The sequence below is a fragment of the Aegilops tauschii genome, chromosome 7 (genome assembly GCF_002575655.3).
Source record: "Aegilops tauschii subsp. strangulata cultivar AL8/78 chromosome 7, Aet v6.0, whole genome shotgun sequence".
NCBI lineage: Eukaryota > Viridiplantae > Streptophyta > Magnoliopsida > Poales > Poaceae > Aegilops > Aegilops tauschii.
In genome coordinates, this window is record NC_053041.3 from 49,319,164 (window position 1) to 49,341,119 (window position 21,956).

General features: G+C 43.8%; 2 protein-coding genes and 1 long non-coding RNA gene across 3 annotated transcripts; 1 reads left to right on the plus strand and 2 right to left on the minus strand.

Annotated features, from left to right (window-relative positions):
* The first annotated feature begins 2,772 nt into the window (after positions 1–2,772).
* On the plus strand, positions 2,773–8,286 carry LOC141028140 (uncharacterized). The gene is made up of 2 exons (XR_012190423.1): positions 2,773–2,969; positions 7,846–8,286. It is a non-coding gene; the product is annotated as an uncharacterized lncRNA (long non-coding RNA).
* On the minus strand, positions 3,831–7,725 carry LOC109755565 (cysteine-rich receptor-like protein kinase 25). Its single transcript, XM_040395560.3, has 6 exons — positions 6,838–7,725; positions 5,288–5,453; positions 4,870–5,080; positions 4,519–4,756; positions 4,280–4,430; positions 3,831–4,198 (listed from the first exon to the last, which is right to left on the minus strand). Exons 1-6 carry the CDS (start codon positions 7,710–7,712, stop codon positions 3,962–3,964), a joined length of 1,878 nt encoding a protein of 625 aa, XP_040251494.1. The 5' UTR covers positions 7,713–7,725; the 3' UTR covers positions 3,831–3,961.
* A 4,961-nt stretch (positions 8,287–13,247) lies between the features above and the next one.
* Positions 13,248–16,147, minus strand: LOC109755564 (putative F-box protein At3g23960). The gene has a single exon (XM_020314460.3). It carries the CDS (start codon positions 16,026–16,028, stop codon positions 14,640–14,642), a length of 1,389 nt encoding a protein of 462 aa, XP_020170049.1. The 5' UTR covers positions 16,029–16,147; the 3' UTR covers positions 13,248–14,639.
* Between the last annotated feature and the right edge of the window lie 5,809 nt (positions 16,148–21,956).

Below are 21,956 nucleotides of genomic sequence, written 5' to 3' on the forward strand. Positions count from 1 at the left end.
GCGAACGCAGGATCGAACTCCAAAGTACCGCCGATCATGCAGCATGTACTACTCCCTCCGTTCCTAAATATAAGTCTTTTTAGACATTTTAAATAGACTACAACATACGGTGCATAATACTGCATTCCTCCGTACGTGCAAGTTGCAAGAATATGTTGCACAGTGCGGATCTCCAATGATACCACGTACGACTTCCATTTGACCACTGATTAATTTCTGCCACATTATCGCAGCGTCAAGGCATCTTTGCATTGGTTGGAAGGAATGTGTATCATTGTATTCGACTCTGGTATTGTTTTCTATGACATGATCAACCAAACATGTCATGGTGTCAATATAATTTCTCAGATCCACAGTTGGGAGAAAGCTAGCCAGCCGCCCCTACACGTACCTCGAGTCAGCGACGCGATAAAGATCCTCCGGCGGACAGCGAGCCAAGGTGGTGGTGGTCTCGGGTGGTTCCACGGCGGGGCAATCATATGCCTGCCTATGTGTGGGGGTTCGTGTAGTTTAATCCGGCGGTGACCGTGCCGCACCCGCACGTACGCCTCATTGGCTCGGAGCATGTGATGGCTTTGGCTCGGTCGCCCGACATGCCAGGTGCGCGCGGTCGGTCGCATGCGCGCGTAGTCGGCAAACTGCCATCCTCAGTCAGTTTTATTATTTAGGGCCTCTTTTTTTTTGCGGGGAAAAATATTTGTATTTAGGGCCTCTTTGATTCACACGATTTTGAATACGTAGGAATAAAAAAAAATTGTAGGATTAGGGTGACACGTCCACTTGAATCTTATAGGATTACTATGAAGTGTTTGATGCCATACAAAAAAAATAAAGGAATTGTAAAAAGAGATTGGAGTGATGTTAGATTACTATGCAAAATAGTACTCCCTCCGTAAACTAATATAAGAGCGTTTACATAACTACTTTAGTGATCTAAATGCTCTTATATTAGTTTACGGAGGGAGTACAAGAGATTCCATAGAAAAAAATTCCTAGTGGATCCAATCCTATGAATCAAGGGACCAACATAGGAAAATTTTCTAAGGATTTCAATCATTCAAAAATCCAATAGAATTGCTTTGAATCAAAGGAGCCCTTAGTGGAATCACCGGTCAGTTGGCTGCACTAGGCTCGCAGGCCGACTTTTCCGCCGGATGCAGAAGATTTTTTTTTAGCAAATGCAGAAGATTTGGTCCAGAAGCTTGTGTTTTGCTTGGGCCCTATGGGGACTAAAAGCTTGGCCCAAATCCAAATTCATAAAGCTGGCTCGGGGGTCCATCTCCACCCACCATAGAAGTGTTTCTCGACACAAACCCTATTTGCCGCTCTGTGTCCCCTTGAAAAAAACATTGCCGCTCTATGCACCAGACTGTCGCCCTGCCACATAGAGGCTAGCGAGCGATTTGGTCAGCCCATTGATCGGAAGAAAAAGTTGACACATAACATAAAAAATGCCAGCGATTTACAAAAATTAGCATCCACGTGACCTGGATCCAATGCCTGTGGGGCGTTCGCTGGACCCCATAGGGAAGTTCGCGAGTTAACATTTCGCGACATAAAAGGCCAGCGGAAAAAACTACTACCAGCCTATGTGGTGCCGTCAGAGACCTCCTATTAGGCGTGTGATGCGTTGGCCCATGAGCAAGGCTGCATGACCCCTGTTTCTTATTTGCTATTTGCTATTTTCTTTTTGCTTTTTCTATTATGTTCTTTTTTTCATATTTACAATAATTCGGGATTTCAAAAAAGTTCTATTTTTTAAAATGTGAATTTAGAATTTTTTTCCCAGAAATCTTAATATGTGTGAGATTTTGAAAAAAATGTTCGTATATTCAAAAAATGTTCATGAATTCAGAAAATAATCATAATTTTTCTAAAAATCTTCACATAAATAAAAAATTGATCGTCAATTATAAAAGGAGTTCCATGATTCATAACAAATTAGCTGATTCGGGAAATGTTCATGAATTCGAAAAAATGTTCACCAAACAAAAAATTGTTCATGAATTTAAGAAATATCCGCCGATTCAAAAAATCTTCGCCAATTCAAAAAATGTCCAGCGATTCAAGAAATGTTCATCAAATCAGAAAAAGTTCATCGATGTAGGAAAATGGTCATATATTGTTAGAAATTTGTTCACAAAAACTAGCAAATGATTGTGAATAACAAAAAGTTCATCGATGCAAAAAACGTTTGCTGGTTCAAGAAAATGTTCATTATTTCTTTAAAATATTCATGCATTTCAAAAATTGTTCCCGAATTTGAAATAATGTTCACAATTTATAGAAAATCTTCAAAAAATTTGTTATTTGCGTAAATTCTAAAATTATCCGCTAATTTGTTGTAATCGTTGTGAGTTTGGAATTTTTTACAATTTCATAAAACATTCGTGAATTTAAAAATGTCACAATCATAAAAGCGCGGAATCAGTAAACGTACAATATTTGAAAAAATGCACACGAATGTGAAAAGATGCTTATGTTGAAAAAAGAGAAGTTAAAATGAAAAAGAAAAGAAAATGAGAGAGGAAATGAAAATAAAAGACTAATAAGAAAAAGCGATAAATAAAAAAGAAAGGAGATATAATAACTAAAATAAAAAACGAAAAAACCGTAAGGTGAAATGGTAAAACAGACACAAAAAAACCCGGTCTGGGAGTGGAGCTGGTTTGGGCGGGCCCAAAATCAGTACGTAGCGGGTGCGGAGGGTACGCGGTTAGCGACCTGCGCGTGGAATAGGATTGCGCGTGCGCGTCATCGGCGGCTCGCCATTTGACACCCGACACATCTCCTTCCCCTTCCTCGTAGGGCTCGCTACACCTTCGTTTGTTCTAGCCAGGGCCGCGCCGACTTTCGCAGCAACCTCCGGCGGCTCTCCCCCGATGGATCCGGAGGTGGTCGGCGTCGGCGGCGACGGCAGGGGTGGATCGAGGCGGCGTCTTTCCTGCCTCCTCGCCCGAAGATGACAGGTAACCCGGGATTTCGATCCATCCTTTGGGGATTTTTGTTGGGGGAATGGAACCGCTGAGTTGAGTCGATTCAGTAAAGATAGCCATTCTGCAGCACCGGTGATGTTCGTGCTTCAGATTTCAGTGCAAAAGCTTCTATGCCTGGGCTAATAATATGCATCACCCTTAGGTTTGTTTGTAGGTAGGCATTGCCATTGCTGCACAAAGAGACACTCCAACCTGAAATGTACTGCACTTCACAATTCATTGGCATGAGCAGGAAGTCGTCACTAGAAATTAGCAACCGAGGTGAGCGCGTACGATTCGGCGTCACGATATGCAAATTAATTAGCCATCTGCTTTTGCTGTTTGAAGATGAGTAGATAGATTGTCTTCCTTTCTTGCCATGTTTGACCAAAGGTATGTGTGTATGTGTGTGTCGAACAAAACGCGCCCCCTAAGACACTAAGTGAATCAGCGGCACAAAGACACATCGAGCAGGATATGCCATAGGTGTGTTTCTGTCAAACGAATCGATCCTTCAAACGAGGTCAGCTTCGGGGATTTTACCACTGCGTTGAATCGATTCAGTGCATATGCCAAATATATAGGCCATGTGTGTTTATGATTATGATTTCTGTACAAAGGCTTGATTATGTGGTTGGATGAATAATCATAATCTTAGCCTACCACCCTTTTATTTCTCTACGCAAAGGCAAACGCCAACCTGAAATGTACTCTACCTCACAGTTCGTCATCAACAACTGAGGTGTATGCTTATGATTCAACATTACAATATAAACACTAATTAGTCATCTTTTACTGACATGAGTAGATTGTCTTCCGTTCATGCCATCTTTAACCAAAGTCCAAAGGTTTGTGTGTGTTTCTGTCAGAACTTTAGTGTTAAAAAAACAGAGTGAGCTCCCTCAGCAAAGCAGCAGCACAGAAAAACACATCATGCAGGATGATACTATCTGCCCTGTAGAGAAGACATTGTCACATCATTAGCACTAGGTGGCTCTTCCTCCGTAACCGAAATACGCTGGATGCTTAGGTTCAGGCAGGGCCATAGTTTCGCTGCTTAGCATCGCAACCACACTTGTTGTGCTGGGTCTGTCAACCGCATTCTCTTGCACACAGAGCAGTGCGATGTTGATACACCTCATTGTCTCTAACATGTCAGACTCTGAAACTATTGATTCATCGACGAACTCCAGCCATCTTTCCTCTTTCCACAACTTCCATGCCTAGCAAGAGCATAGAGACATATTAAATAAGGTTTTTAGATAATCAAATAATTTTGAAAATTGGGTACAAAAAATACTTACATATCCAAGAAGGTTGAAGAAGTCCCCATTTTGATGGAAACACGAGTTTCTTTTTCCATTGATGATCTCGAGAATCAGCACACCAAAGCTGAATACATCAGATTTGATTGAGAAGAGACCCTCTGAAGCATACTCGGGAGCCATATACCCACTGAAAAGGCAGGGAAAACAAAACTTCTATCTCAGTTTTTTATTTGGCTGACTTATGCAGGATGGACTAATTTGTAAGAAGAGCTTACTATGTCCCAGCAATCCTTTTTGTGTTCCCTTCAGTATCATTTGAACTGAATATTTTTGCAAGCCCAAAATCTGATATTTTGGGATTCATTTCAATGTCCAAAAGGATGTTGCTTGCTTTAAGATCTCTATGTATGACACGTAATCGAGAGTGTTTATGCAAATATAGAAGTCCTTGTGCGATCCCTTCGATAATCGCTTTTCTTTTGTTCCATTCCAATAAAGCCTTTTTAGTTTCATCTGCACACAAGTTAATGATATATGTATATTAGATGGGGAGGAAGGTTGTGGGGATAATTTTAGTAGATAGAGTTAACCCATAATCTGTAACAGGAAACTACAAGGAGTAATACCAAAGATAAAGAAATCCAAGCTTTTATTTGCCAAATATTCATAGATTAATATTTTCTCTTCTCCTTGAGAGCAACATCCCAATAGCCTAACCAAATTTGTGTGCTGGAGCTTGGCTATGAGTTGGACTTCATTTTTAAACTCTGTGAAACCCTGCCCAGACTGCGAAGCTAGTCTCTTAATTGCTATTTCCAAACCTTCAGGAAGCTGGCCCTGTGGAGGTTTAAAAGAGCTTGATCAGTGATATCATCTTGCGAAATAGAAGCGGTTTACTCATCTTCTGATCGGTAACCCCCCATGCTTGTGAGTAAAATTAAAGCTACATGTATAAAATCCACTAGGTCGTACAAATTAGCGATCGATGCAAACTAGGTTCAATTTTTGTTCTCTTTGTGTACATGGATAAATGTGTTCTTTTACCTTGTATACTGGGCCAAAGCCACCTTGCCCCAATTTATTTTCATCTGAGAAGTTACTCGTAGCATCTGATAGTTGTGAAAAGTTAAAAAGCTTGAGCTCCGAACTCCTCCCTATCCCCCAGACTAGCTCTTCATCTTCCTGAGAGCTCACTTTACCAAATTCCAAAAATCAGAGTTTATGTAATCCTTTCAGGTAAGCGAATATATATGAATCTAAACAGCCTAAGAGATTTGTGAGTACAGCAACATTTCCATAACTAACCTTTAATGTTCCTTTTGAATAGTTTAAACCATACGAAGAAGCACAAAAATGATGCTAGTAGAAGCATAGCAGTGGTAATGATCCATACCTTTATTATATGCCCTAAAACGAAAGATTTCAGACAAACATAGGTGGTTAGTTGATTAGACAAATCAACCAATGTAACTACACTATAAACTTTGGTATTTATGTTTTGAGGAATATTCTAACATATTATAACCTCTTGTTGCAGAAGTTCACTTTTCAACCTTAAGATCTGAAACCAGTTGTTTTTAACCTTGAAAGATTGAATCTGTTCACTATAGCCCTTTGGCCCTATCCCAAGCGGTTTTGAGCTGATTTGGATGACATGTGGTAGACACGTAGCATCACTTCTGCACGGCAGCCCCTTGCCATGTTTGCAGCTCAAGTGAAGATTAAAAAAATACGAAACATTTATAAAAAAATGCAAAAAACCAGGGAAATCAGAAAATAGTATTGTGAGAATTAGTTTCTCTGTTTTTTTGTACTCAAGCTACCGAGATTGGATTTTGCTGACGTATAGAGGTACAGCATGTGTCTTCTGAGTCAGCTAAAACAACTTGGAACAGGGCCAATGGGGTAAATTGAACGGATTCAACAGTTCAAGGTGGAGCACAACCGGTTTTGGATGTTAAGGGAAATACAAACTTTTGTAATAGTTTAGTGTTGAAAAATGGACATTTTCTGCATGTTATAAAGAATATTTCAACATATAATATAGTCTAAGGCTGCATCGCAAGCATGGTTGTTGAATTAAAGCGTTGATCAAAGGGTAGCTGTCACCCCACCCAGGTAAATTAATTATGTCTTCCAGAACCATCAAAATTGATTTGCGGTCATTAGATCTATATGGGTGAATTAATTATGTCTTTCAGAATCATCGAAATTGGTTTGCGGTCATTAGATCTATATGGGTGTTATGTCTTTCAGAATCATCGAAATTGATTTGCGGTCATTAGATCTAGAGACTTAGATCTATATTGAAAGGTGCTCTGTACCCATAACCCCGCTCACTGTTCCAGCACAAATCTACTCGTCAACTGGGTTCCCATCAGACTCAAGCATCGAGTTAAATGAAGTTTTGGAGTAGTCAATTTCATCAAGCCTAATGATGCTTGAGTCTGATGGGCACCAAGTTTGTATTCATAAGGATGCTGCAGTATAGTCAATTTCTGTGTAATAAAGATGTGATAGGAATAATATGAATACAAACAGGTATAAGATATGGGAAAAATGCTCTTTAGAAGAAGGAAAAATGGAAGACAGACTAGTTTTGGGGAAAGAAATAACATATTGTCTTACTCTTATCTTTCTGCCTTGGAACACCAACCGGCCCTGGCGCCGGCATGTTTGTTGTTGGATCTACAACATCTGACCAGCCGGTCTTCTTCGTGGGCTGGTCATTGTAGAACTGATACGTGCTGTACCTGAAATTACACCAAACACCAGCAATCCATTCACCATGTTGCTCGTGGAAGGAACCCCTTGCTGCGCTCCTGATATTGTCGAGGCAATCCCAGCAGTCATTTGGTCGTAGGTCCAGGTTGCACTGCGCCATAGAGTACAGCAGCGGCAGTCCCTCGGATAAATCCAGGCGGCCGGTGGCGTACATCATTGTAGAGTTGTAGGCTGCCTGTTTGGCTGTCTCTTGGAGCAGCACCTTGATGTTGCCATCAATGCTGGCGTCGGTGAAGTTGGTGATCTCAATGAATTGAATGCTGGGATCCGTGGTGTCCCTAAAGATCAGCAACCTGTGTAGCACAAAACTGGAGTTGTAGACAAGGTCCTCAGTGGAGACGTGGACGATGCAGTCCCCATACAAGAAATGCATGTCCATTTGCGATCCGCAGAGCCGCCAAGCATCATGGAACGCGGTGGTGATGCAGCTGGAGCATGCAGATGCGATGGTGTCGCCGGGGCACTGTGCGACGCCATAAATGGGGTCTTGGTCAGTTCGGACGAAGCCCTTGGGCTGGTTGGTTCCTGTGGATGAGGCATTCCTGGATAGCACAGTAGATAGGAGCTCAAGGTTAGCTTGGTAGGTGCTATTATAGGGGATGCTGGTGTTGCAGATCTGCTCCAGTGGATCGCCGGCGGCAGCAAATGGCTCGAAGCCGAGAATGAGCAGTAAGACGATGAACATGGCTATCCAAAAGGTTATTCAGCCCAACCTCTGTAGCGTCTCCTTATTATCGGCATCATTTGGGAAACTTTCCCAGCTTATGGTTTAACTGCTTACTTGATTATTAATGATTAATGATAACATCTGCCTGCAGGCCGTGCAATGAAGTTGCTTAGAATACAATGCTGCTGCCGTCCAGGCATCATCAGCCTGTGTAATCCAAATTAGTTGGTAGTACAAGTGATACACGACAAGTGGAGAACAAAAATTAGAAAAAGAACAAATCCAGTTTCAGTGTTTCAGTCAAAGGAGAAGAGGTCTTATTGCGACCTTGAACGAACAGCGAAATCGAAGGTGATTCTCTTGCGACTGCTTGGTAAGCTGTGGGCTATCTGTTAGAAGCTGGATCCAGAAAGATTGTTTCCTATACCGAAACGTTTTGAAAATTATGTAAGCTCCTTTCATGCTGGCATTTGTCATGACATTGAAGATCTCAAGTATGTAAACTTGATTGGAATTTTTTATATTATGTAATGTTGTTTGTAAACCAAGTTCGATATCTCGGCAGTTTGTTAACTAAGTTTTGACCGGCATCGTTTGTTGTTTGTTTCTACTGAACTCTGTGGATAGCCCTAAAACAATAATGATGTGGGTGGGTTTTTTTAGAGAGGCTGAGGCCATCGGCAAAAGTGACACAAAATGAGGTGTTGGTCGAAGCTGAAAGCTGAAAGCTGAAAGTAGAAGTGCAATGTGGCTTGTTGTCGGCTTTCATAACATCAAAATCCTAATGCTATTTTTGAATGGGCCTGATGCCATTCCACATGGCCAGTATGGCCTGTTCTTTTTTTCTGCACAATACATGTACAGAAGCAGGTAACCAAATAGTTGGATGCATAAATATCTGATACAAATACAGCGAACTGAGCAAAATGCTCATGCAAAAGTACTAATTCGGAAGAAAGAAAACAACAACAACTCTACATAAATATCTGATACTAATTCCCAACAAGTTTGCAAAACAATCTCAGAAAAAACCTACGTTAAGGGCGTTTTTTTTCTTCTAAAAAAGACTTAATGCTTTTTGGTTGAGGAGTCACACATTTTGGATATGGCTGCAGAACGCAACACAAAGCTATAAGTTCTCCAAGACTGTGCCAGATCCGTTTGGCGTGTAATAATTGGCTTGAGGATGTGCATAACATGGTTCCTAGCTGGCTCATATGAATATATTGGTTTGGCTTGTAGTACTATATTTGGCTAGACCATGTGAACCATGTGGTTCCCTAGCTGACCCATACAATACAACATTGTCTGACGTGTACTACTATTTGGCTTGAGAATGTGCACCACGCGGTTTCCTAGCTGTCTCTTACGAATATATTGGTTTGGCGAGTACTATTTGGCTTAAGAATGTAGACCATGCGGTTTCCTATGTGGCTTGTACGAATATATTGATTTTGCATGAACTCTTTGGCGGTTCTCTAGCTCGCTCAATATATTGGTTTGGTGTGTGATATTTGGCTTGAGAATGTGCATTAAGTGGTTCCCTGGGTCTTACAAATATATTGGTTTAGCTTGTACCCTTTGGCTTAGAATTGAGAATGTGTACCATACGGCTCTAACTGACTCGTACCAATATATTGATATGACGTATACTATTTGCTTGAGAATGTGCATCACCCAGTTCCCTAGCTGGCTCGTATGGATATTTATTAGCTTATGAGTATTTAACATGAAAATGTGCACCACACAGTTACCTAGTTGGCCCGTACAAACAAATCGGACATATCCGCCTGTCTAAGAGCATGGTTAATAGTATAGCCAAGTTGCTGGCTATATGATCTTACCACATCATCTATTGCTAAGCTTATAGCCGACAAGTACAATATTTGCATATTGAAATGTACTGGACTTTCACTTCATAATTCATGTCTAAGCAGCTAGCTAGCTATCGTTTGATTATGAGAAAAATATGTTATTGGTCCCTTAAGTTCCCTAAAAATTTAGACTTGGTCCCTCGATTTTCTTTTATACATTTGATCCTTCAAGTCTCAAAACCTGATAAGTTTGGTCCAAAACCAGATTTTGAGTATGTTGACCGGGATTTGGCCGGGTTTGACCATGTTGACCATGTTTGACTGGTAAATAGTAAATTAAAAAAAATCTGAAATTTCGTGACAACCAACACGCTTGGGTGTGCTAGGTGCATGTAAATTTTTGTGGTCAAATAACATCCGAGGAGCTCTAGCCAATTTTTTTATTTCACAATCTTTTCGCTATTTTTTGAATTTATCATTCATCGGTCAAACATGGTCGAACCCGGTCAACATGCTTAAAATTTTGTTTTGGACCGATCTTATCCGGTTTTGAGACTTAAAGCACCAAATGTATACCAAAAAATCTTGAGGGACCAAGTCTATACTTTTGGGGAACTTGAGGGACCAAAAGCATACTCTTCTCTTTGATTATTGCAATGTACTCCCTCTGTTTTTATTTACTCCGCGTATTAGCTTTGGTCAAAGTCAAACTTTGTAAACTTTGACAAGTTTAGAGACAAAAATATTAACATATACAATAACAAATCAGCATCATTAGATTCAAGCCAAAAGATAGAAATGAAAGCTGTTCCCATAGAATGAGATTAGATCCCGCCCCTCGCCATTACCGTATGAGCAGGTTTTAAAGCCTGCAAGTTAAGTTGTTGGCTGCTCTTAGCGATTGAGTGCCAACATGAGACCTATTTGAGGGATAGGGGGAAAGGGGCCCTAAAAATCATATAAATAGGGTTGTAGAAAGACCACTTTCATTCGACGTTCCGGGGCGCCCGATTCGATCGACGAATTTGGCGAGCTGATCCGCTTTGATCTAGGAGAAAGCCCAGTCAGCCACCTTTTCGGTGCAGGTCACGAAGTTTCCTCCCGGGGCCCTTAAATCATTGAATTCATAGGCATAGGGGCGTCCCAGGCAGTGGTTCATTCAATGAGAAAGAAAGACAGGAGGGCAGGATTCGTCGTGTCGGGCTAATTCATTCTGGGAAAAAAGGGGGAAGGGAGTCACCTGAGCTATGCGAAGGGAAGGAAGTCGTGGGCTGAGCCGGAGGTCACTTGGATATCGTGGAGGTAACTGACGATGAATTCGTCTCTTGCCTCACCGATCTGAACACGGAGTTTCCGAAGCTACAAGAGTGCTTGGTTAAACGGTGCCATTAAGTTTCAACTGTCTTTAAACTTACTACTTCAAGTGCAATTATCAACTCCTTGCAAAATTGTTGGCTTTCTCATCTACAAAAGGCAAGACGTAGTTCAAGTTTGGTATCTACTTGAAATCGAATGAAAAGGAATGCACTCCCTTTGGTCGGGGTTCGCCATTCGATGCCTCAACCAAAGGGATTATTGGAGGTGGTAGTATGAGCCAAGATAGTCGCCGCTTGATTCGATCTTCAGTTTCGACCTTCATCAGTCAGGAAAAAGAAGAAGGACCCACTTCCACACAAGAAAATAGAGTTGGAATGAAAGATGGGGTAAAGATGAACTTTATTCTCCTAGCTGCTCTCCATCCAGCTTTCCACTGCTTGAAGTGATTGCGACAACTACGAAGAAACAACGAATCCCAACTTGCTGCTGCCGCCCCAGGACAAGTGAAGTGCCCCCGTCGACTATGGAGGAGCTTTCGACGTCCGTGCTGCATTAGCAGCATCTCGCTACAACTCCCTTGGCAACCCTAGCACCAACAGGAACAACTCAGTTCAAGCTAGCAACAACTAACAATTTCTACTTCCTTGAACAAGAGCTTGCTTTTAGTTCACGTTAGCTACATTCGTTTTAATAGAAAGATGGTTTGTAGATTCTGCTTCTTAAGGGCTGGGTGTCAAAGTCCTCAGTAGGTGGTTTGGTCCTTCAAATGCCTATCTGTTGTAGTAGTCCCCGGCTCCTCTAGGGATGGGGGTAGGCCCAGCCCAGGCTTGTGCGGTTAAGGTTGTTGTACACGACCTCAGTTGAGCATTCAGTTAGAGGCGGCGATCGCAGGTTCGCCGGAGGAGAGGGTGTTGCGCCGCCGTGAAGTCTTATCTTTGTCTGGCTCCGATCTCTGGAAGCGATTAAACTTCTTCTGGTTATTCTTCTACTGCTTATTGCTATCAAATGTACTTTCACATCATATAGATTTGTTATGGTCAATATTTATATTCTTTTCTGTAAACTTGGTCAAACTATAGGAAGTTTGACTTTAGTCAACTCTAATATGCGGAGTAAATAAAAACGAAGGGAGTACTGTAAACAAATATAAGACATTTTAGCTCACTACTTTGTATTACCCAGTGCCAAATTAGTTGTTTTAGATATTTTTTTAGCTATGGATGTATCTGACACGAAAACGTCTAGATTTATTTGTATCTAGATAAATCTAAAATAAGTAATTCAAGACAGAGGTAGTATTCGTTTAAAGTGGGAGTACTACTTTCACTTCACAATTCACCATCCACGAACACAAGCTTGTCAATAGCAACTCTTTTTTTCTTTTTTTCTTTTTTTGAATAGGTCAATAGCAACTGAGGTCAATTTATATTCAACTTATATGCTTTTGCAGTTTGAACATGAGGAGACCGTCTTCCTTTCAGTTAAAATAAAGTAAACAAGACTATCACCGATGAACAAAATTTGCATAAGAACTCATTTTTCATTTTGACCATTCAGAAATTCATCACAGACAGTTGGAAGTTCACAATTCAGTTTCACCCACATGTTCATTATGGCTCCTTTCATGAACTCTTATGTTGACAAAAATGGAAAATCTTGGTCTTCTAACAGACAATGTGTGCTTATCTATTTTACTTTATGGTACCCCCTTGCAGAAAAAAGAGGAATCGATGGCATATGTTCATAAAATTATGGTCTCAAAAAGAAATCGATGTCCACGAAAAGTAGTACTAGATCGGAAATGGTGGAAATGTACCCAGAAAGAAACCCACACGAAACAAAGTGAAAACACATTTATTCGCTGTCGATTGATAAACCAAAAAATTCACAAAGTCCGATCTTGTTATTTCTAACAAGCATACCATAATCAAACTTCAGCTTTTCTAGGAAAAAATACCCAAATTAATTAACAAATATGTTTCTCTAACGTCCAAAGAGAAACCCAAATTGCAGAGGCAAAGAAATCTTGCAGGGGGGAAATGCTGTGGGGTTTTTTCCCTTGAAAAGGGGAGAATGGCAGAAGAAAAATTGATATACTGCTCAAGGGAGAAATACTGGCTTTAACAGTTAATGGATATCTTACCTGCGTAGCTGACTCAATTGCAGGAAAAAAACACAGCATCATCCTTCCTAGTCATGCAAACCCACTGATATCAGCTCAAAGCGCACTCAAAGAACTTACGAATAACTCTGTCTCCCTGATAGATGCCTACCATTTGATGAACATAAGAAATTTTGGCAATTACGGAGTGCTGTCTATTTCTGCAGCAAAGCAATGCTATTAATCTGTAATACGAAAACTGAGGCTCTCATGAGCAAAGCTACCAAATTGTAGATTTAGTGATGAGCAGAGACACCAAAATAGCCCATGAATCTGAACTTTAGACCCCAGAAAAAGCCTTCATAGGCAGTGATAACAACACGGTAACATTCCAGTTTGATCTAGTTAAATAAATGCGAGTTGTAAGTTGCACAACGCTAAAGAAACTGAATCGAATATGACAGGTCTACTAGTCCTGTACGACACGGATCGGAATCAATAACTAGAGTGAAGTGCGACAAAAGATGATGCAAACTACGGCCACATAACATACTTTCAGATTTTAGATGCAGTAGGCAGTGTGGTTCTCCAAATCACGAGGTAAAACTATTTGGGGGACGCTTCCGAAAAAAATTCCCAGGGAATCGCACTTGGACTGGACTGGATAGGCCTTCAAAATCTTGATTTGACTGATGGAAGACACTGCAAAATAAATATTGATGGACTAGTGTGACATTCTGCCGGAGCACGTCAATCATACATCACCATCTTTCTTCTTCCTTTGTTGAAGTTCAAAAGTACTGACGTTGCCGATAATTTGGACGAACTAAGCTGAAGAAGCCTGGGCGGCAGTTAAGCTGCAGACTGCTGCTGGTAGTCGGGTATACGGTCTCCAATGTCTGGTTTCTTGGGTCATAGTACCCCAGTGCTCTTCCAGTGTCAAGTAAGATACGTCCGACATCGTCAATAGCCAACGGAATCACGAGCCTCGCTTCTGTTCTCAGTGAGAAGTCTGGCCACTGTCCAAGCTGTATCCAGTGCTCTCTTGTCCATCCTCGGCCATCATTAAGTGTACCTGGCTCCTGCTTGCGCCATATGGTCATCGTCTCTGTATTTGGGCAAATGTGCACGACACGAACCTGCCCGGTGAGCTCCGCCACGAGCATCCTACCACTGTCGCCCATGGTGAGTGGTGCTGGTAGGACATCGAAAGACTCGTTGCAGATGTCAAACACAAGAATTGATGAGCAGCCCGCACTGAATCGTGACTCCCCCATCCAGTACATCTTGCCCCCTGCATAGACCGGTGGCACATCGACGGTCACCGGGATCGGTGGCGAAGGAGCCACCATCTTCGTCACGCAATCCGTTAGCCTCCGGATGCTGCACCCCATAGTTTAGCTCCCAGTGTCAAAGTTGCGTGATTTATAGGCAAGAACCACGATGATATGCTCCTCCCTCAATAGGTCGTACCCCAAGCCAACGCAACCGGGGTGAGCAGCAGCAGCGTCTGATGGCTGCTTAAAAGGCAAACTGCAATGGAAAACCTGTGCTCCAGTGACAGGGTTGCACACGTGAACACCATAGTTGTTGTGGGCTATGAGGAGGAGGCCATGGCAGGGCTTCGAGCTCACCACCCTGCGATGTAGCTGCTGCATTTGGCATGCCAGTTTCAGGTCGTTCAGGCAAGAATCCAGTGAGGCGAACTGCCAGTCATAAGGCATGGAGGAGAGGACAACACGGGCAAAGGAGCTCCTGCCTGTGCTCGTAGTGCAGCCTGATGAAGCGGCCAGACTCGATGATGGCGCGCCAAGTCCGACATACGCACTTGAGCCGCCCAAGGATGCGGGCTGGTAGCCGACGCAGCACCTGCGCCAGAACCTGCAAGGACTTGGACGAGAAGATGATGTCCTCATGCGGCCGCCCAGTAGACTCGAGGCTTTCCTCATACGGTGCCGCAGGTCTCCGCGTCATGGAGTGATGAGTAATCATGCTGCCATCAGCGAGAAGGTCCTCGACATCTCCGTTTGCAGGGTCGTACACAACAAGTTGATGGGCACCCAAATTTTCCCTCCGGATATTGCAAGGCTCTGGCCTGAGCAGCACGCGGTTGCCATCATCAACGATGTCGAGCGGGATGACGCTCGTGGAGCATCTCAGTTGTGTTGCTGCTGGAGACGCCGCGTCCAGGTTGACGCGGCAATGTAGGTCCCAAGCGCCCGTCAGGGGGTCTCGCAGAATCCAGATGTCATATGAGCACACAGCGGAGATGTCTTTGAAGAGGCAAAGGCGCCCGCCGAGCTCTGTTATCCGCCAGTTCGTCGTGTCCATGTCTGGTGGCGGCAAAATCCCGAACACCTCATCGGCCATCGAGAATGACATGACGACCCTTTCGCCGGTGTAATTCTTGTGCGGCTGGGCGGCCCAGTACACCTGGCCCTGGGCAAAGACGCTCTGGTCGGTGCAGTAATTGGTTGCCCAGGCTAGCGGCATCGTCCTGGCGGCACCGGACGGCGCCCTCCAGTACCCTGTGGAGTCAAGCACGTAGACCTCGCACGCCGGAGGGAGCTCACCGCGGCAATAGAGGCGCACCACCTTGTGCTTCCGGATGCTTGGGTCGTAGCCGAGCCCGAGGATGGCATGGTTCTGCGGCCAGGCGCCGGACGCCTCCTTGCCCTCCGGGAGCGCCGTCACCTGGCCGGTGGACGGGTTGTAGACGTAGTGCCCGCGGGCCGGGCTGCAGGCCAAGAGCAGGTTCTCCCCTTTGGCCTCCAGCACGACGAGGCCGCGGCACTGGCGGGTGACGGCGGCAACGCGGCGGACGGCGACGAGGGGGCGGCGGGGCGACCACGCGTGCACGGTGGTGTCGTCGCCCGAGTCGGGGTCTGGGAGGAAGACGAGGCTGCGGGAGCCGTCCCGGCGGTTGGCGAGGCGGAGGTGGCGGTCGATGAAGCCGCTGGAGGAGAGCGCGGCAGCCCAGGCGCGGGAGAGGCAGCGGCAGCGCTGCACCGACTTGGCCGGCATCCGCGCGAAGATGTCCTCCAGCAGCTCGTCCGGAACGCGGGAGCCCGATTCCGCCGCCTTCTTGCACGGAGGAGCCATGGGCGCGGCGCCGTTGGGGAAGGCGGGGGTCGGGGACCCTACCTCGGTGGAGTGACGGAGAGAATGGCGGCGGCGGCGGCGTGATCTACTCTGCTCCGTGGGTGAAGGATAGGAGGTGCGTCGGCCCACTTGCTGGGCTTATGCGGACTTACGTCAAATTGTTGGGCTGGTCAGAATCAAGGCCTGAGACATGTAACACGCTGAGGCAGAACGGGCATGCCGACAGAGGTTCTCTGTGCAGATTATACGGAAGAGGAAGTCAAATCCGCCCTGTTTCAGATGTTTCCTACACAAAGTCTCCGGGACCGGATGGATTTTCAGCTTATTTTTATCAACGCCATTGGGATGTGTATGGGGCCGGATGGATTTTCAGCTCATTTTTATCAACGCCATTGGGATGTGTATGGGGCTGAAGTGACAAAGGCTGTTCTCAGGATAGTAAGAGGGGAGGAAGACGCAGAGTGTATCAATGACACCTTTTTGGTCCTCGTACCAAAGGTAATGAGTCTAACCTTGCTTGCTCAGTTTAGACCTATCAACTTGTGCAATGTACTGTATAAGATTGCTTCGAAGGTGATCGCAAACAGGTTGAAGCAGGTTTTGCCAGACATCATCTCAGAGGAACAGTCCACTTTTGTTCCTGGTAGGCTCATATCTGATAACATAATTACGACTTACGAATGTTTGCATTTTATGAGAGGGAGTAAGTCAAAGAAAAACAGCCACTGTGCTCTCAAGCTGGATATGATGAAAGCTTATGATAGGCTTGAATGGGATTATCTCCAAGCAATGATGGAGAGGCTCGGTTTTGCTCAGCAGTGGATAAAGGTGGTAATGAACATGATCAAGTCAGTATCCTTCTCGGTTCTGTTTAATGGAGAAAAGTTGGAGGAGTTCAAACCTAGCAGAGGTATTCGGCAGGGAGATCCTATTTCCCCTTACCTCTTCTTGATAGCAGCAGAGGGCCTTTCGTGCCTACTGAAATCAATTCCTCAGTCAACAGCATTCTCTGGAGCCCAGGTGGCACCGACAGCTCCGGTTGTCAACGACTTGCTCTTCGCTGATGATAGCCTGTTGCTGTTCAAGGCGAGTACAGAAGGGGCAGAGGTGGTATCAAACTTGTTGGAGACATACTGCAATGCATCGGGACAACGAGTGAATACTGAGAAGTCATCTATTTTCTTTAGTAAAGGATGTCCACAGGTGACAAGGGATGGGATTAAAAATACTTTGCAGGTTCATGATGAGCAGCTGAGTGATCGATATCTTGGGATGCCAACGGATGTGGGGCATGCAAAGAATGATACTTTCAAGTACCTATGGGACAGGGTGTGGGAGAAGATTAAAGGGTGGATGGAGAAATTGTTGTCATATGCTGGCAAGGAGGTTTTAATAAAGGCAGTGGCCCAGGCCATACCTGTATATTCCATGTCTTGTTTCAGGCTCCCTAGAGGAATTTGTGGAATCATTACATCTCTGATTAGACAATTCTGGTGGGGAAGCAAGAGAGGGAAGAGGAAACCATGTTGGGTATCATGGGATATTTGCACAAAACCAAAGTACATGGGAGGACTTGGATTTCGAGATATTGATCTCTTTAATCTCTCTTTATTGGCAAGACAAGCATGGCGCATAATTCAGTCTCCGCTCACCTTACACTAGTACAAAACAGGGCTTTCGTCACAGGGCAATATTCACATTAGTCCCGGTTCAGTCACGAACCGGGACTAATGTGAGCATTGGTCCCGGTTCGTGCGGCTAAGGCATTAGTCCCGGTTCACCTGGTCCCGGTTGGTGCCACGAACCGGGACTAAAGGGTGCGATGCCCATTAGTACCGGTTGGTGCCACCAACCGGGACCAAAGGACATGTGCTGCCCGCGTCGCGGCCAAAGTTTAGTCCCACCTCGCTAGTTGAGAGAGCTCGAGAGTGGTTTATAAGCGCTGCTGTGCCCACCCTCTCGAGCTCCTCTCAATTGCAGGCTTTTGGGCCTAACCGTACACTGTGTGCCTGTGGGCCTACTGGGCCACCTGCGGGCCTGAATCCTGGCCCATGGTTGGGTTTCTAGTCGTATTCAGGCCGTGGTGGCCCCAGTAGATGGCACTTTTTTTCTTTGTTGCTTTATTTGTTTTATTTTGTTTCTACTTACAAAAAAATACTTACTGTTGCTATTTTTAGTTATTTTATTAAATTTTATTTTTTAATTCTTTTTGCTTTTAGGTCACAAAAATTATAAACTTTCTGTTAGTGCCATTAGTTTTCAAATTTGAATTCTTTGATTTTGTTATTACTGTGTTTTATGATTCTATTCAAAAACAGATTTTGTTATTTTAGTTTCTAACAAAAAAATCTTTATAATAATGCTTTTTTCTATTAAAATGTCTAACAAAAACATTCTTTATGAAAATTCTTTTTGCTATTAAAGGGCCCATCAAACTCTACCCCCCTTGTGGACCGCCTTTTCAGTTTTAGAAAAAACAAAAGAAAATGATGGAAATGTCAAAAAAATAAAATAAAATAAGTTTCCCATGTGATATGTGGTCTAGTTGTTGGGAAAATTAACAAATATGAATTTCGACTTTATTTGCAAAATCTCTCTAGAATTTCTTAAAATGGGCATAACTTTTGCATACGAACTCGGATGAAAAAGTTTTTTATATGAAAAATCATCTACTCGAAAAGTTATATCCGAATTTAACTGGGGGAACCCCGTTAAACATTTTCAAAATCCTCAAAAACCTAACAGAAAAAAGATACGGGGCTTTTAAGATCGGGAGAGGCAAAAAAATTCAAAAAATTTCTAATTGTGGTCAAACTGTGGTCAAACAATGGTCAAACTAATTATTCTAGAATATTAGTGTTACTAAATAATTATTTCAGTTTTTTTGAATTTTGGTCAAATCTGGTCAAACTGTGGTCAAACAGTGGTCAAACAATGGTCAAACTAATTATTCCAAAAATATTAGTGTTACTAAATAATTATTGTTTTTTAAAACAATAGTTTCAAACTCAAACAGTGAAATGTGTCACTTCATGCTCAAGCTAAATTCCTGAGGGTTAATAGAATTGACATCTTACTGTTGTCAGGAAAACAACAAGTGCAGACTTGGAAACGAGGGAGAATAGAACCCGGAAGTTAAGCGTGCTCAGGCTGGAATAGTGAGAGGATGGGTGACCATCCGGGAAGTTAGATGATTTGGAATGATGAGGGGTGATTAGAGATTAGAGGATAAATTGAGCAGTGATGAGGGGTGGTGATTAGAGATTAGAGGTTAAAATAATTTAGAAATTTGAAAATTTTAAAAAAATCGCAAAATTTTTTTTCAAAAAAAAAAATATCATAAATTTTTTGAACCGGGACTAAAGGTGGAGCTCCAGGCTGCGTCCACGTGGACGGCCTTTAGTCCCGGTTCAAAAACCGGGACTAAAGGCCCTTACCAACCGGGACAAAAGCCCCCTTTTCTACTAGTGTTAAGTGCAAGAATATTGCAAGCTAAGTATTTCTCTTCTTCGTCCTTCCTTGAAGCTGAGCTGGGAGTTCGGCCGTCGCAGATATGGAGATCTATTTTGGAGGGAAGAGGAGCTCTAGAACAAGGTTTGATTAGAAGGATTGGTACGGGAGAGGATACCAGAATTTGGGATCAGAACTGGCTCCCCCCGCTCGGGACTCATGAGACCAATGGCGTGTCTGGTGGCAAACAGGCCAGAACGCGTTGATGAATTGATTGACCCAAGCTCGGCAAAGTGGAGGGAAGACAAGGTACGTGCGGTCTTTCTGCCCGTGGATGCTAATATCATAGTCAAGATACCGCTGTGTACAAGAAGAGTTGAGGATTTTTGGGCATGGGGAGAAGATGAAAGAGGTGTTTTTTCAATAAGGTCAGCATATAAATTTTTGCTGAAGATGAAATTACAAGGGGAAGCATTACTGCAGCCGGTAGGCGGACACTCAAATGAGGTAGTAGAGGAATCAACATGGACTTCCTTGTGGCACATTAAAGTCCCATCGAAAATCAAGGTATTTTTGTGGAGGCTTTGTCATGAATCAATCCCAACAGCGGGGGTGTTACATCACCGGAATATGTCAACTACGAGTGTGTGTGCTTTTTGTTATGCGCAAGATGACTGGAAGCACGCACTAATAGACTGCGTGATGGCTAGAAGTGTATGGTCACTTTGCTCAGAGGAAACAGTGGAGGCAATGCTTGATAATTTGTCCCTTAATGCTAAAAACTGGATCTTCACTATGCACGATTCGCTGCCGCATGCGGAATTTACAAGGATGGTGGTGACTTTATGGGCAGTTTGGCGAGCAAGAAGGAGAGCGATACACGAAGAGATTTTCGACAGTCCTTTTGCTACTAACTCTTTCATAACCTGTTACTTGAGGGATTTGGAGTTAATAGATAAAGGAGCTAGGGGAGCACCGAAGCAAGCCAGCATCAGACAACATGAGTGGGTAGCCCCGCCCGAGGGTCAAGCAAAGATGAATGTCGATGCGACAGTGTCTATGGAAGAGGAGTGTGGTGCAGTGGGAGTGGTGTGCCGAGACCACAATGGAAGTTTCTTGGGTGCTTCGACTCTAAAACTCGAGTTCATCATGGAACCAAGCACACTGGAAGCTATAGCTGTACGGAAAGGTCAAGCTCTGGCTGAGGATTTATATGAAAATAATATCCTGATTGCAACGGATTGCAAGAGGGTGGTGGATGATGTTCAGAAGAACTCGGCGGCTGGATATGGAGCTATTGTGCATGAAATATTACTTCGTGGAAACTCTTCTATTTCATGTAAAATAGTTCATGAGTTTAGGAGCTTGAATTTCGAGGCTCACAATCTCGCTAAATATGCCTTGTCCTTAGGTTTTGGCCGTCATGTGTGGTTGGGCCAACCAGGCGATCTTGATTTTCTTCCTGTAAACATTATGGACAATGAATAAAGCATGTGAGGTTGTCTAAAAAAAGACAGAGGTTGGCCACTCAAAGAATGGTACGTTCAAATATCTCCGGGACCGTGTGTGGGAGAAAATCAAAGGGTGGATGGAGAAATTATTATCAGCTGCTGGCAAAGAAGTTTTGATCAAATCTGTTGCACAAGCTATACCGGTCTACTCTATGTCTTGCTTCAGATTGGCACGAGGTTTATGTGAGAGCATAATGTCACTTATCCGACAGTTTTGGTGGGGCTCCAAGCATGGTAAGAGAAAGTCGAGCTGGGTAGCGTGGGATATAATGACTCTACCAAAGCACTTGGGAGGCCTGTGATTTCGTGACATGGAGATTTTTAACCTTGCACTTCTGGCAAGGCAAGCATGGCGTACCCTTACAGATAGCACTTCACTGAGTGCGCGTATTCTCATGGCAGTATACTTCCCGCACTGTTCTCTCCTTGAAGCCGAACTTGGGCCGCATCCATCCCAGATTTGGCGGGCGATATTGGATGGCCGTGACATTCTGGCACAAGGTGTCATTAGGCGCATTGGAGATGGAGAGACAACGGATATTTGGAGGCATAACTGGATCCCACTCGACGGCATCAAAAGACCCATCAGTTCACTTGTTCATAACCTGCCGGAGAAGGTGGTGGAGCTCATAGATGCAATGTCGGCAACATGGAATGAAAACTTGGTACGCTCACTGTTCACTCACTTTGATGCAGAAGAGATCCTACGGATTCCTATGCACATGTCGTCTGGGGGATTTTTGGGGCTGGCATGAGGAGCCTCGAGGAACGTTCAGTGTTCGCTCAGCTTACCGAATGATACTAAGGACGAAACATAGCAGGGGGGCTTGGTTATATGAGGAGGATGGTACATCCTACGAGCATCAAGAGACGAAGAAGTGGTCCATGATCTGGCACATGCAAGTTCCATCAAAACTCAAGGTGTTTGTGTGGCGACTGGTTCGTCAATCCATGCCAACGGGTTCGC

Coding starts and splice junctions, on each gene's coding strand:
- LOC109755565 (XM_040395560.3), bottom strand. CDS start 7,712: ATGTTCATCGTCTTACTGCTCATTCTCGGCTTCGAGCCATTTGCTGCC. Junction 5,454..6,837: donor TATTTCTTTCCCCAAAACTA/GTCTGTCTTCCA, acceptor TAAACTCTGATT/TTTGGAATTTGGTAAAGTGA. Junction 5,081..5,287: donor GCTTTGGCCCAGTATACAAG/GTAAAAGAACAC, acceptor AAACCTCCACAG/GGCCAGCTTCCTGAAGGTTT.
- LOC109755564 (XM_020314460.3), bottom strand. CDS start 16,028: ATGGCTCCTCCGTGCAAGAAGGCGGCGGAATCGGGCTCCCGCGTTCCG.